At 30.2% G+C, this 16276-nt stretch overlaps 1 protein-coding gene across 1 annotated transcript; it reads right to left on the reverse strand.

The window, feature by feature from the left end:
• Nucleotides 1-480: 480 nt before the first annotated feature.
• Nucleotides 481-3301, reverse strand: LOC127097711 (putative Myb family transcription factor At1g14600). The gene is made up of 5 exons (XM_051036205.1): nt 2908-3301; nt 2712-2825; nt 2224-2368; nt 1716-1968; nt 481-858 (listed from the first exon to the last, which is right to left on the reverse strand). The coding sequence occupies exons 1-5, from the start codon at nt 3044-3046 to the stop codon at nt 574-576; spliced, it is 936 nt and encodes a 311-aa protein (XP_050892162.1). The 5' UTR covers nt 3047-3301; the 3' UTR covers nt 481-573.
• Nucleotides 3302-16276: the final 12975 nt, after the last annotated feature.

Raw genomic sequence — 16276 nt, forward strand, 5'->3', positions numbered from 1 at the left:
TTAATTGAATGCATTAAAGGATGATGTTAGAAATAATTCATATTCACTAATAGTAGTTATAGTTAAGCTTAATCTAACTAGAAATTATATATATATAAACAGTATAGCTGTCAACAGTAATATACAACCGATCAATGTAGTACTGAATGTATGCATCATATGCGGTGGATGTGTGTATTTATTATTCTCAGTGTTTTTCCATCTTCATCTTCTTCAATTTATACACCAACAAACACTAACTAGGGTATATATAGATTTAAGAAATGTTTAAAAGGAGATGTTCACGTAGAAATAAACATACTTAAAGTATTCCAATAGACTCCGTTAGCAATCAACTAGGTAACACAATTTTTGGATAACATTGCTTTATAACTATTCCAATAGATACTACTCCATTTATATAGCTATTAATAATTTCTAAAAGGTCTAGATAAAACCAAAAAAACACATTAAAAATAAACTAGAATTCTAGAATTGTAATTAAAAAGCCAACCAACGAAGCAGTGAATAGGGAACAAGAAAAGTAGCACAAAGAGAATAAAGAGAAAAATCCTACATTAAAGTAGCATCAAATCAATTACCACATATGGCTAAAGATAGGTCTAAATTAATCTTTTCTTTAACACTACTAGATGTTCTATAGCAGTCTTTAGGAGGAGTTGTCCAGCATGAAATTGCCTCACTGATTTCACTTGCCGAATAACAACCATTACTTGTCTGAGCTGAACCATTTTGCAATGTTAGTGACAATGACAACTCATCTCCTCCTTCACTTTCAACTTCTACATGTGCTTTGTCAGTTTTCATAACTCCATTCATTGACCATGAACCCCTCCTTTTCTCATTCCCATTACCAACCTGTAAAAAAACAACATACACATACATACTAAGCTTTCCAAAATAAAAGTACAAAGGGCCCAAAAAATTCTAACCACTTTTTTAGGCTGATTAATTGTTACATATATAATATTAATATTTATGTTGACAATTTCTCACTTAATTTCAAACGTGTTTTTCAAAAAACCAACTCCATCTAGAATAATGTAACTAACAAACTAATAGTAACCACCCATTTTAGACCAGTACCAAAAGAAAAAAAAGGACGAACAATTAAGAGTACAAATCTAAAAACTACTTATAAATGCCTAGGACGATTTAGCTGGCACTGTCCTTTTAAAATCTAAAAAATTACAAAAAAAAATTATGAAATTATGATAATGTCTGTGTCTGCAAAAGAACGGGTAAAATAGAGCGGACATAATAAAGGATGAAGACCTAAACTTTGGTCCACCTCTGCGAAAAAATTAGGGCAAAACGGACACAACCACTACAGGCTGACACTATTTGCCACCCCTATCTAGAATCAATAATAATGTAAACATACCTTTTCACAACAGTAGAAGCAAAGTGTCACATAAATATATAGAAAACATTCTAAAGGATAAGAGAATGCAATAGCAGCTGAAAAACCAACAGTTTGGCATTAACGTGGATCCCAAAGTTTAAGGGCAAAACGTAAGATTAAGATCTTACTGATCAAAAGTGAAAGTGTTAGGAAATGAGTATATACTGCTACTATAGTTATAGGTATAGATATAGCTATAGCTATAGCTATAGCATGCAGTGAAATAAAACCTAAAACCAACGCAACACTCAACTTGTTTGTTCAAGTTAAGAAAAATAAAAAAAAATAGGAGTAATTGACTCTCACTCACCTGAGAGAAATGAGATGGTTGGTTCGGAGATTTGAAAGAAGTGATGCCAAAATGTGGTTGAATCTTTCTCTGCCATCCATAAAACTTTTCTTCCTCTTTTATTCCTTTTTTCTTGTGCAGCAGTTCATGGTCATAAAAGCGGTACGGATTTGTTATTGTTACTGCACCACCATCATCATCATCATCACATATTCTTCTTCTTTCGCTGCATTGCACCAGACTAATTGTTGTAGAACTTCTCTCGATTCGAGCTCTGATCACAAACAGTAGCACAATACTATTATCCAAATCCAAAGGAATTTTTCGAGAAACAATAATAATATTAATAATAATAATAAAGTTAAAGTAATTGTAGCTCAGAAAAGTAAAAGATCAACCAAATACCTATAATCCTTTTTGTTTCTCTCCCACTTTTATACCATTAACTTTATTTTTGTGTGTGAAAAGTTTGAAATTATTGTTTCAAGGGTAAAGCTAAGCAAAGCAAAGCAAAGCAAAGCAAAGTTACCTTTTAGAGAAGATATTGCTGTTGCCAAGGAAGGAATCAGATTCTTCTCTTATGAGTTTTGAACATGAATGCTCATTCACTTCATCAACACATCCATCGTCATGATCTTCAAAGCATTGGTTTCTATGTTGTGAACTTGTTCTACCTGAAGAACATGAACATCAATGATAGAGATATACTTTAAATGGTGTTGATTTCATGAAAATGTATATACCATTAGAAGAAAATTTACAAGGACATGAATTTTTTATATCCTTGTTACACTGTTTTGGCATGAACTAAATGCAAAAAGGGAGTAATAAATGAGTTCCGTAGTTTTAGTTTTAGATTTCCCGGTTTTGCATAAAGAAAAGTTTGTTTTGTGAGTTCAAATAGTTACTAAGAGAAGAAAGAACAATAGTGTTGCATTCAATGCAGAAACAGAAACAGAAACAAAAACAAAGCATGCACATATGTTTTTGATAGGACATGAAAGAGAGAATATTGACCTTGTCTTCCCATTTCACCTCTCATACTTCTGTACATCTGGAGATGGCTTTTGACATGTGAAATGGTGAGACCTTTTACATCCATAAGCTGAAGAACAAGTTTAGGAGTAGCCTCTGCAAAGAGGAAGAGAAGAAACTGTAAGAGAAGGATCCATAAGAATAAGAGAGATTAGAAAAAAGAAACGAAGAAACTAACTATGATGGCCTCCAAGGGTATGAATGGCCGTAACGAAGCAACGGTGAAGTTCAGGAGTCCATCTCAAACGAGGGACTTTTGATCTTATATACTGTCTCACTGCTCCTCCTACACCTTCTCTTCCACAGCTACTACTCATTTTTTTTCTTCCTTTGAAAATGTTTGTCTTCAAAATATGGGTTTGTTTGTATATTTATATGTAGAGAGAGAAGAGAATCCAGGTAGGAGAGAGAGGGGAATATTGATCAGGAGAGAAAATGAAAAGACGAGAGGAATATGGAAGAGAGGTCTGCAAATTCCTTTAGGACATTGGTGTCAACTGATAATACCTGAACCATCTCATGGTGGTTGCTGTACTGCTTTTATTTTATTTTCTTTGTGTTGCCAATCACAATTAAAAAACAAATGCTTAACTTATCACAAACAAAGTGTGAATAAGTACAAACAAAACTTAAACAATAAACAATTCATTTTAGTGGTTACTATGTGTCAAGTAGTCTCATTACAATCTCTAATATATTAAAAAAAAATAAAAAACACTCTATAATGTGTATATTTTATATTAATGAATTTATAAACAAATGCTCCATAAATCCTAACTCAATTAGAAAAAAAATATTACTACTTTAAATGTCAATATTGAAGTTTAATTTTTAATTCTTAGTATTTTGTATGAAATTTTAATAGTTATTAGAGGGTTGAAATCCAAACTGATTTAAAAGAATTTGTAAACCAATTAAAAGAAATAGAAAATTGCAAAAGATCAAATAATAATGAAGGTTTTAATGTAATTTTGTAAAAACGTTCAAATTTTAGAATGATAGCAATCTAAAGAGAATTGAATTGTTTAATTATATATTTTAATGCTTTATTTATTTATTTTAATTTTATTATTCATCCAAACTTATTTTTTAATATTATTTATTAATTTAATTTAACTTATTTATTTTAAGTATTTTATTTTAATCATATTTGATTATTCTTATTTTATTATATAAAATTTTAATATATTATAGATCAAATATATTATATATATATATATATATATATATATAATTAATTTAAATTAAACTGCATAAAATTGAATCAAAACTGCTTATACTTTTTTGTCAATAGATAAATTTACTTTTAAATTAGATAAATTTACTTTTAGATTAGATAAATTTTTGTCTAAAAACTAACTCAAACCACCTCATAAACATTTTTAATAATTATTATCAAATCGTATTCAAACACAAAAATAATAAATAAATAAATAAGTTTATTAACAATGAATTTGACTTGATTAATGAATGCTCGACTGACTTACAAAATTAATAGATGATTTTTAAATATTTCTTTTAAGTGTATATTGAGAATTTTTTTAGAATAATCAATTTTTTTTTAAATTTAACACAATATATCAAACTATTCATGGTTCACACATCATCTCATTCTTAAGTTTTTCTTTAATTTTTCTACCAAAGTTATTTAAAAAGATGGGTATGTTTGTTATTCGATTCTCAAGTCTCCGTTGAAGATCTAATTTTGGAACACCCAGACTTTTGAGCATCTTGATAGGAGTTTGATCTGTTGGTTAGACAGGGAGATTGAAGACATTGAAAAAATTAGAAGAATTGATAGACTTGTTTCGATGTTCAACATAGCAAACGAGAATAACGAAGCACAATATGCACGAGAGATAGTTAGAATAGACAGTGATGTCAATGTTATGATGCATGAAATAGATGATATTGTTTTAATAGTTGTAATCTTTTATATATGTTTTAAGTGTTAAGTCATTTCGTTTGTTCTTCGTGTTATTGTTTTGGGCGTGTTTGTGTTCGTTTTGTAGTAGTCAAAAGTTGTATTCAATATTAAATTGATTGGTTACAAAAAATAAATTACATATCAAGTGTCCATAGAATAATTATGTTGGGGAGCTTGTTCCAAGATTGGAACAAAGTGTCCGCGTGTGTTTGGGTTGACAACATATACCACATAATCCTACTATTTTGTCAGTCGAATCAATTTCGGTTCTAATACGCGTGTTGTTAGGATGATATTTTTTCTTCCTTTGCATATTTTCGTTGTGCTAAACTATGTACCCTTGATACATAGGTCAATATTCCTCCTTTGTTACCACTAGAAAGCTATTCTTGGATATATTTTGAATATATTTATGATTTTGTAAATGGTAGATAGATGTTTGGAAAGGTCATGACGAATATATGAACATATCGCAATGACTATGAGTAAAATATATAAAATGCTTGAAATTTTTCGCAATTGCATCAATCTCTATTTAGTTCTGACTCGATAGTATCCTTTTAACAATCCTTCGTTATAATCCATTGTCTCCAAGTATATCTATGACTATCAAAGAATGTTAAGATGGTTATTCTAAAAAAAACTCTATATTGAATCTTGAGACACACATTTTTTTGATTAAAACAAATTTAATCAAAAAACTAATAACTTTAAAATTAAGAAGATCAATAGAACACAATATTGGAAGATTAAATTACTTAATAAAAAGTATTTATTAAATTATTTATAAAAAAACTTAAATATACTATTTAGTTATCTATTCTTAAACAAAATTGAAATTTGATTTTTTATTTTAAAAACAATTATTTAGTTTTATTTTCAATCTTTTTAGTTTTGATCTTTCATATTATTTGAGGTAAATTTTACTGACGTATAATATTATTTATAACATCTTTTAAGAATTATTTTATGGGTAATGCTAACTTGTGTCCCAAGGACACATGTTAAGAAACACACAAATAAAAAATTTATATTAAAAAAATAAATAAAATTATTAATTATAAATTTCTAATAAATTCAATAAATAATTTCTAATAATTTATTTTTATATTGATCTCTTAACTTGTGTTTTTGGAGCACAACTTAGCATTATTCTTATTTTATAGATATGTTCTATTAAATTTGTTAATGGCACCATCAAAATTGATCTTAAAATAATAGTCTAGAAAACCAAAATAAAGAAAAAAAATTGAAACTAAGGAGAAAAATAAAAATCTAGAATAGAAAAAAAATGTAAAAAGAAATATATTTAGTTTGTTTGTTTGTAGTGAATGGAATGGAAGTGAGAATTGATAATCCCAAAAAGAAAAAGCAAAAAGGAAGGAAAGAAGAAGTTTTAAAAATCACGAGTTGTGATCTGATATTATTGGTACAGAGAGGTTGGAGGAAATGATTACAGCTGCTAGCTAATGCTACTGCCATGCCAACAATAGCATACTCCCAACTGCCTCGCTTTGACCTCTCTTCTCTCTCTCTTGTTTCTCTCTCTAGGAATCGAGTACTAGTAGTACATAGTAGACTAGTATAGTATGACTTCTGCTACATACGCCAACATCGTCATCATCACTGTGTAAGAAGACCAACACCTCCATTTTCTTTTCTTCTCCTATTCTTCTGGACCATTTTGCCCTTCCCCGTAAGGCCCACACTTTTTACCTGTGTGCCAAGTAATACACTTTTCGTCGTGCTATTTTGGACGTGCATGGGAACTTCTTCTCATCGCTTTTTCATTTTTTTAAACTTGTTCTTATTCCAATGTAAACACCATCATATACACTTAAACAATTTTCGTACAAGTAATATTTTTTTTAATTTAATCAACCCAATCAATAATTTATTTAATAGATGTGTTGTGATATCTGATTATAAAAATATGAATTAAAATTATTTTTTTTAGGAGTGTATTAGATTCCAAGGACTAAAGTAAAAAACGCGCCAATTTGTAGAGACGAATACGAAAAAAATATTTAATCCAGAATTTTGGGTTTGAATTCAGAATTTTGGGTTTGAATTCAGAATTTTATGTCTAACCTTTATACAAATTCATAATTTTTTCAGATCGATGAGAACAATGAGATATTCATGTATATTTATTTAGTGCTCCACAATTTCAAACCATAATCATTTTTGCTAGTTTGATTATGTAACTTTATTATTTACTCTTTCTCTCACAATCTTCACCATCATCTTCCATTAAAGTTTCATCTTCATGATTGTTTATGAAGTATGTTTGAATTCTTAGTTTCTCAAAGTAGCAATGTTATTTTTATGTATTCATGGTGGTGAAGTATTTTTCAAAACAAATACACTCATGCATGTATATACACTTATGCAAGTGCACTCATGTATTTTATGTATGTGATTATCATTATCATGCTCCTATTTCATGAACATCAATTAGTGTAAACAAGAGTTGGAAGGGCATGAGTTGAAGCATTTAGTGGAATATTAAGTAATTTATAGTTGAAATAAATTAATTAATCATTGATAGTTTATGAAATATATATTCTTGTTGGAATATTTCTATCAAATAGAATGGTTGGTATAGAGGAAAGTTAGTTGTTTGTAATAGCAAAGGTCATGAGTTTAATCCCTCATAGGACTAAGTTTTGAATTTTTTTCCTTTTAAAGATTTAAGCCCCCAAACAAAATAATGTTTATGTGAAACTATTGGAGATAAAAATAAAAATTTAACGTAAGGACTAATCTCAACACAAAAGTAGATATAGGGACTCAGACAAAAAAAAAGATACAAGGACCAAAATCAAAACCTCGCTAACTTACGGGGACCAAATGACTATTTAAGCCTTTTATTTATTTATTTTTAAAAGGTGAAAGTTTTGTTTATTATATTATTAGATCAAAAATATAATGTTTACTACTATTTCGTATCGGTTAAATGTTCAATAAGACAAGACCCATTTATTTTGTCAGTTCTATTTAGTCTAAGGTATAAATAATTTCACAAAAGGTTTTCAGATACATTATCTACAATCTCCACCTTAAATACAATTATCTTGAACTCTAACTGATTTGAACGTTGAAGTGCTAACCATGCAGGTACCCCCTTTGATCCGCCATACCAGAGATTAACAACGTCGATTCAAGATTGACACCAATTAGCAACATTGATTCAAGATCAACGTCTCTGCTTCAAGAATCACTACAATCGCAGTCCCCGATCCAATGTACTGCATCACCAAAAATTTTAGGAAGCTTCGCTCTGCCGTAGTTTTGACAATCCTCTCCATTTCTGGTTCTGCAATAGAATGATGACATCTTCTGTGAAAAATGACTTATGATTCCTACGATTTCCATAAAAGTCACGATCGATTTGAAAGCATCATCGAATAGACACATAAATTTTGGATCCAGGTTTAACGAAAAGTTGATCCAGGAAAAATAAAAAAAGAAGTCAATTTTAGAAAAGTTGAACGATCCGGTTTAACTGCTCAAATATGAAGGAATCTAAATTGAAGAAACATTAACTTCATCATATTTCTATCATAAAACTCATGTGCAATCCTTCAGAAGAACACACTTAGTAGTTGAACGATCTTCAGAATATTCAATATCAAATGAATGAGCCTCTTGTTTAAAGAATTAAAAAGAGGATGAAGAAGATAAGGAGAAACATCAACCTCGGGGAGAAATATGGAAAAGTCTTCTTCCAACGAAGAAGATGAAATCTTCTTAAAAGACATCCTACGAGGGATATAATTTTCCAGGTATTAAATCATATGCATAACTTTTTAGAATAAGTGGCAAATCATTGGAGGAAAATAATAAACTAAGAGAGCGTACCCTAGGTCTTAAGGAATCCTTAAGATATCTTAGGGAAATCAATAATTCCTTCAAAATAGAAATAATTAAGCTTAAAAATTCGAAAGAAGAATGTAAGCGACGCGAGTCCATTACAAAAAAAGTAACTAGGCTTCGTGAAACCTTAGGAAAGTTTACCCGAGGAAAAGAAAAGTTTGACCTAATTCTATCTAGTCAAAAGCCTTTCCTAAATAGAAATAGAATAATATTTAAAAGAGATAGAAAACTTAGGAAAAATGTATATCAAAAGGACCATAAGCATCCAGTTTATAAATGCACACATTGTAAGAGAATAGGATTCTTAAAACACTTTTGCTTTGATAAATTAAAAGGTTTTAAAAGTAACCACCTTAAATATTTAGTGACTGATGCACCAGGGTCCAAGAAGATGAGGGCATCAAAGGTGAAACCTTATTTTTTTGCAGGTATGATTTGCAGCTTGAAGTTTTGACGATTATTAATGAAGTTGTGAAAAGTATGGTATACTTCCTAAGTATACAACATTTATGAAGTCTCTGAGCTGAGGATAAAATGATGATGACAAGTGTAAACCGTTGTGATCCAAGAAAAGTCTTTGAGACAACTTAAAGTTTATGATCCTCAGTGCTCAATTAAATGAATATGTATGTAATAGACCTATTGTGGTTTTACCAACTCTCGCATCCAACGATGCATAAAGGAGAATACCCTATTTGGTGTCATCTGTTTTGGGAAATATTTATCAGGACTTCTTGATAAAAGAGATAAAATTATTTTAAGGTTGAAATAATCGATAAAATATGATTAACCCATTTGAGTAAATTTTTTAATTGTTTACTCATCCAATTAGTTTATTTTATAACACATAAGATGAGTATTTTAGCTTCTTATTACAAGAGATGCAAATAAAAGCCAAACAGGGGTATAAAACACAAACCCAAAACAAAATATGATGAAAATAATTGATTTACACTTGTGTCCAATTGATTATAACTCTAAAAAATTCAAAAAATTTGAATGTTGGAGCTCACCACAACGACATTTAGGAGAGTAATTATGGTAACTGATACATGCAATAGATAACTCTCATTTTTACTATTTCTAATTGATTGGGACAATCGGTTAGACATGGGCTATAAAAGGAGGTAACTTATCATCCTTCTCATCTTATCCTTTTATTACTTGTTCATTGCATTAGAAACACATTATCTCACTCACTCATCATCATCACCTCAAAAAATGGACCAAAAGAGAACTCGTTATTCCCAACTGTCATCTTCATACTTCTTCAAAGATTTCACCTCTAAATCTCAAGAAACAAACTACAAACTACCCTCTCACTATCTAGAAGAAGATCTCATCAAGAATTACTCCTTCATGGAAGCAATAACTATTGCAAAGCTAAGGAACATTGTTTTTTAGAAACCCTAGGAGAGATGCCTATATTTGGTAAAAATGTTCCATGAAAATCTTTCCCACACAGATGGAATCATCAACTATAAAGTCAAGAAACATCCCATCACCCTATCTCTTGAAAATTTCTCTCATATCTGCAACATGCCCTTCATAGAGCAAAATTATGATCAAATGGGCCTTGAAGGTAACAAATTTACCTTTGAAACTATTGCTCATTCACTCCTCATTAACCCCACTTCCACTATTCCATCTTCCTTTAATGTTGGACTTATTCTCCCAAACATTAGACTAAGTCACTACACCACAATACATGTTCTGTTTCCAAAGAAGGGTAACTATAACGCCCTTTCAAAATCAGACATCCTTGTTGTTTGATTCTTAGAAAACCAAGTCCCTTAAAACTGGACAAATGTAGTTCTTCATCATATGATAGATATCCAAAGGAAAAACAACATCCTACCGTATGCCTAACTAATCACCAAGATACTTCACTACTCCAACTATCCCTTAGCAGAAGAAAAACCTATCTATGTGCATAAAAAGGTAGGGTAAGGTGTTATAAGCAAGTTGAGATATGCACTTCAAGAAGGAAAATTTGTCCCTCAATAACCAAGAAGAGCAAGAGAGCAAAGAAACACTCCCCCATCCAACTCTTACAAGGAAATGCGTAACTAGCAAAGGAAGATGAATACAAAAATCAACATGCTCATTAAAAAATGGCAAGAAGATATCTTATCTCTCCAACAACTTCCAGTGAGGATGATGATGCTGAGATGAATTAAGTGTTTCTTAGATGTTTTCACATCTTCTTCCTTGCACCTTTAAAGTAAGGTTTCGTATTTTGAATTCCCTAAATAAAATAAGAACTTGTCTTACTTTCCTAAATGACTAAATTGCCCTTGTCTGCATATTTATTTTTTACAATGCATCTTTACCCGTCTTTTTGATTATGACAAGAGGGAGAAGTATAATGTCAAGGGGAGTAGGGTATACTCTTTATTTAACTCAGGCGGAGTTTAATCACTCCAAATGTATATGTATTGTCTCTTTTACCACCTCCCCCGAGAAATGTGTTGTCATCATCACAAAAAGTGAGAATGTGAAACCTTGTATTGCAGGTGATATGATTTTAACAAGGACATTACCTATTGATGATAACAATTAATATCTTGTGATAAGTCAAGCATGCATGATCAAGCAGATAAAGATGCAAACATAATCACTAGGATTTGATGGAATTGACTATTCGATGATGGTAATCAAATGGAATGAAATATAAAGCCTCATCTCAAGCTACTTAAGCAAGTATCCACAAAAGAGTAATTTGAATCATCTGAATCTTGGCGTGCAAGGTTCAGTCCTTCCTCCTTGTCTTTTGTCGCTCCCTTGTCTTTATTATACCAATAATTCATGGCTAAGTGACCCCATTTTTTTTACAGTTATATCATTGCACACCTTTTTTCTCTTTGTCTTTCTGACAGGAGTTTCTTTTTCCTCTTTTCGAGGATTCAAAAGCCATATCATCGACTTTATGCTTTTGAGTGTTTGACCAAGAATTCTTGCTCTGAGTCTTGTCTCCTTTTCCCTTGAACTTATTGGAACCACCATGCTTCTTACAAGTCTGAGATTTCAGTGCTTGTATCGAATCTTGAACCCCTTTCCTTTTAACAATCCTAATTTCACGCGCCTCCAACGAACCAACCAAATCTTCTAGTTTCACGGTTTCAAGATTGTTGGATTCTTAAATATCTATGATAACGTGATCAAAGTGAGAGGTCAACATACGCATTACCTTCTCAATTATCATCTTATCAGTTAGGGTTTCACCACAACCCTTCATGAGATTGATGAGATTCTGTACCTTCGACACGTAGCCTACAATATTTTCATCTTCTCTCTTCTGCAGCAATTCATATTGTTGTCGCAAAGTCTGCAATTTGACGACTTTGACTTTCTAAACTCCTTCATAGTACTTGACAAGAATATCCCATGCCTCATTCGTCGATTCAACATGAGTGATCTTATCGAAATTCGTCGAATCGTTCATCGATTGAATGCAATATGCGGTCTTGCAGTCTTTCTTCTACGCGTTCTTGTTCGAGGCTCTCTGAGCATCAATTACTTTCTCAGCAAGCTTAGGGACGCCATTAGTAACCACTTCTATGGTTTCATGAAATTCAAACAAGGACTTCATCTGCTTGCTCCATCGGTTCCAATTTTCATCGTCAAGAATTGGAAGAGAATTCAGAATGTCATTAGTACCATTCATCTTTGCATCGATTGATTAACAACTCATGTTATTGGAAACACGATTACCGACGTGTGATTCTTGAAAACACAATCAATAATATAATCAGATCTCTAGATACCAATTTATTAGTGCGTGAGACACTTTTAGTGAGGAGAGAAAGAATAAGAGAGAATGAAAATACAAACTGATATTATTGAATTATGATTGTACAAATTGAATTACAAAATATGTCTATTTATATACATCTTCCTTGTATGCTAAATAACAAATCCTAAATTCTAATTAACTTTGAGCTTGAGCCTCACAACTTAGATTATATCACATCAAAAATGTCGAGACCTCACAATAAAATAACAAAAAAAAAAATAAACAGTAATTTTTTTTATTATTATGAATGATCTATTGAGTCAACTAAATTCTTTAATATCATGTTAATAAAATAGAAAGAATAAAAAAAAAGCAAATTAGAGTTTCTATTAAAATAAGAATTGCAACAAAATATCAATATTAAATATTAAAAAAAAACTTAATTATTCTACTAAAATACAATAAATATATAATGCTAACATAAGTAATAATAATAATCTATCAAGTCGGTGGGTCCTAACCCAATATGTCTATAGAACGTGTTCATTCTTTAGTGTGGTTAAGTGCTTATAACTTTGGTCATATGATCCAAATCTAGTACTACTACTATAGAACAAGACTAATTCATACGGGGGAGGGGTTCAAATCTCATTCTCTATTGACATTAGTATAAAATAGAGAAGAAAATAAGAGGAATATTGTATCACATCGGTTTGTCCTAAAAGAGGCAAAATATTCAAAATACCTTATGAGTTAATGACTAGACATTTCTGTTAAAGTCCAAGTGGAACCTTTCTTGTCATAAGAGGAAAAAACCAGGTCAACTATTTGGATTTCTAATAAAAAATTTATTAACATGTCCAAACAAGAAAATCAAATGGAAAATACTCCCATGAGAGATCAACGGCTGAGATTGTTGGAAGAATGTTTACGTTAACGTGATAAATTCTGTATGTGGGAATTTCAAGTCTGAACTATTGTCAATCTATCTATCTACTATCATTCAATACCTGAAATGTGCCATCAAAATCAATCAATCAACTTTCTTTCTTCATTTATTAAATATTTACTCACTTTTATTTTATTCTTTCTTCATGACAGTATTATACTGTAATATTTGTATACTTTTGGAATTACAGCTGTTTAATGATGTATTATTATTATTATTATTATTATTGTTATTATTATTATTATTATTATTATTATTATTATTATTATTATTATTATTATTATTATTATTATTATTTATTTTAATAATAATAACAATTATTTATTATTATTATTATATTTGTTATTCTTATTATATTTATTATTATTATTATTATTTTTATAATAATACTAATAATAATAATAATAATTACTATTATTATTATTACTATTTTTTTAAATTTTTTTATTATTATTATTATTATTATTATTATTATTATTATTATTATTATTACTACTACTCTTATTATTATTATTATTACTATTATTACTATTATTATTAGTATTATTATTAAACACAACATTTGTTATAAAACATACAAATTGTGAGATTTTATGTTGAGTATGTTGAAATTGATTTACTAATTAATAGCATGTTCAATAATAAAAATTATAATTATAATTATATTTTAGTGTGAAAATAAAATAAATATTGAAAATGAATACATAAATAATTTTGGAATCTACTAGACATTTATTTATTAAAGACATTAGGAATATTTGGATCAATTTCTATAAATCTTTCTTTGACTTAAATATAATTTTGATCCCTCTTCTTTCATTTTTCTGAATTGTCTACGTGGCATGTTCAACAATAAGGTGACAAATGAAATGTTGATTAAACTTGAAATAAAAGTATCAAGCCATTTAAAAATATTTTATATTTTATTTATATTAATAATTGTTGGTGATTTTAGTATCACCCATGATTTTAGTAGTAATGAGATTTACTATAGGCCGATGCAATTATGCGTTAAAGCTTGGAAACGAGTTAGGAGTAGTGCGGAGTGCACGCTCGTAGAGCCAACGTATAATTGACTGCAAGTAATTAAAAACGGGATTCCAAGGGGCGTAGCCCCTGGCGGGGTGCGGGGCAGCGCCCCGCTGGGGTTCCAAGGGGCGAAGCCCCTGGCGGGGTGCGGGGCAGCGCCCTGCTGGGGTCCAAGGGGCAGAGTCAGCGGGCGGGGTGCGGGGCAGCGCCCCGAAGAAAATTTTATTTTGAACGTTTGAACCTTCCCAGCCGTTATTACCGTTTTTCTTGAAAAGGTATGACTTTTCGTTTTCAGTTTTCGTTCTCCTATAAAAGGGGGAAATCTGGCCTCGGTTTAGGGTTACACACAAAAACCATTCTACGTTCCAGAATCTTTCTTTTGCCAGAAACATTCTTTCTTCAAGAATTATCCCCACAAAGATTTCGTGAACCCAGGCATAAATAGGGTCGAAATACTTTGTTCGGAAAGTGAACGAACACGATTCTTCGAAGATTATCCAAGATTATCAATTAATTATCTAACAATAATTTTAGAAAATAATTAAAACAAAATAATATTTAATCTTTTGAGTTTTTTCATCCCCTTTTAGAAACTCTAACAAAATTTTCTTCAAATATGCTTCTCTGTTTCATAACAACAGATCAACAATCCTCCAACATCTCTTGGTATTATGAAACAACAAAAACTTCCAACAAAAACTAGTTGGTTGCAGATCAAATGTTTGTGCGAAGAACACTATCAAAATTTTTATTTTTAATCTCAGAACCCAAACCCATATTATTCTTATAAGGACCCATGATGGTTAAACTCGTTATGAATTTCAATTTGAAATCAATGTGTTTTTCAAAACTGAAGATAAATGGAATTTGTGGATTGAATTTCATAAACGGCGTTTGAATGAATTTTTGATTTTGTTTTGATGGATTAAAGTTTGAAAAATATTTTGTAAAAAGATGGAGATGTTGTGTTGTTATGTAATAGAAAACAATGAGTCTTAATGCAGAGTTTCAATCCATGTATGAGTAGGTTAGAAGGTCGCGTGTTCCAACTAATCATCCATTAGATGAAATCGACTTCTCTCGCATAATTTGTTATTGTTTGTGGAGAAGTAAGCTTCTTCCTCAAATTCAGTCTAGGGTTCAATCAACATTTGCATCAGGAATCATCTTCACCAATCAACAAATAGATTCATAAATGTTGAAAAACAATTTAACTCTTGAAATTCTACCGATTGTTGTTATGCAAAGACAATCGAATCTCACACCTTCACCATTCTCCAAGCTCCAATGGATTATGGACAATCGAGGGTTAGAGGCGGATTAGAATTAGGGTTCTTCATAATTTCTAGGCTATAGTTCTTCTAAAAAATTTATGAACTAGGGTTCTTGTGTAATTGGGGAATTTTTTTTTTTGAGGAATGAACTGAATCAATTTTTTCAAAAGGGGATGAAGAAACTCAAACGATTAAATATAATTTTGTTTTAATTATTTTCTAAATTTTTTAATATAAATAAAATATAAAATATTTTGAAATGACGTGACATTTTTATTTTAAATTGAATCAACATTTTATTTGTCACCTGATTGTCGAACATGCCATATAGACAATTTTGCTTAAGCATTTTTCATTTTGTTTTAAATAAAGATTTTATATGTTTCTTCTCTTATTCCTCATTTTCTATCTAATTTTATTTATTTTATGTCTTTATATATCTATCATCTTTCTCATTTTCATTTCTTTCCATTATTGCTTTTAGAAATATCTTTCCATTATTGTTTTTAGAAATTATATATCTTTCATCTCTTTTATTTCTCCAGTACAGTTCTCTATTGCACAACTCTTTGAGTACACTCTCTTCTCTTATGTGGGATATCCCTTTCTCTCAAAGTGATACCAATAATTTATTAAGTTAATTTTGTTGTATGTATCTCTCTCATTAGTGTTTCATCTCATTGCATCTTAACCAAAAAATAGGAACTACCCGTACTTTTTACGGGTTTGTTATAAATCTAACTATATTAAAAA

Source organism: Lathyrus oleraceus, chromosome 6 (genome assembly GCF_024323335.1).
Source record: "Lathyrus oleraceus cultivar Zhongwan6 chromosome 6, CAAS_Psat_ZW6_1.0, whole genome shotgun sequence".
Taxonomy (NCBI): domain Eukaryota; kingdom Viridiplantae; phylum Streptophyta; class Magnoliopsida; order Fabales; family Fabaceae; genus Lathyrus; species Lathyrus oleraceus.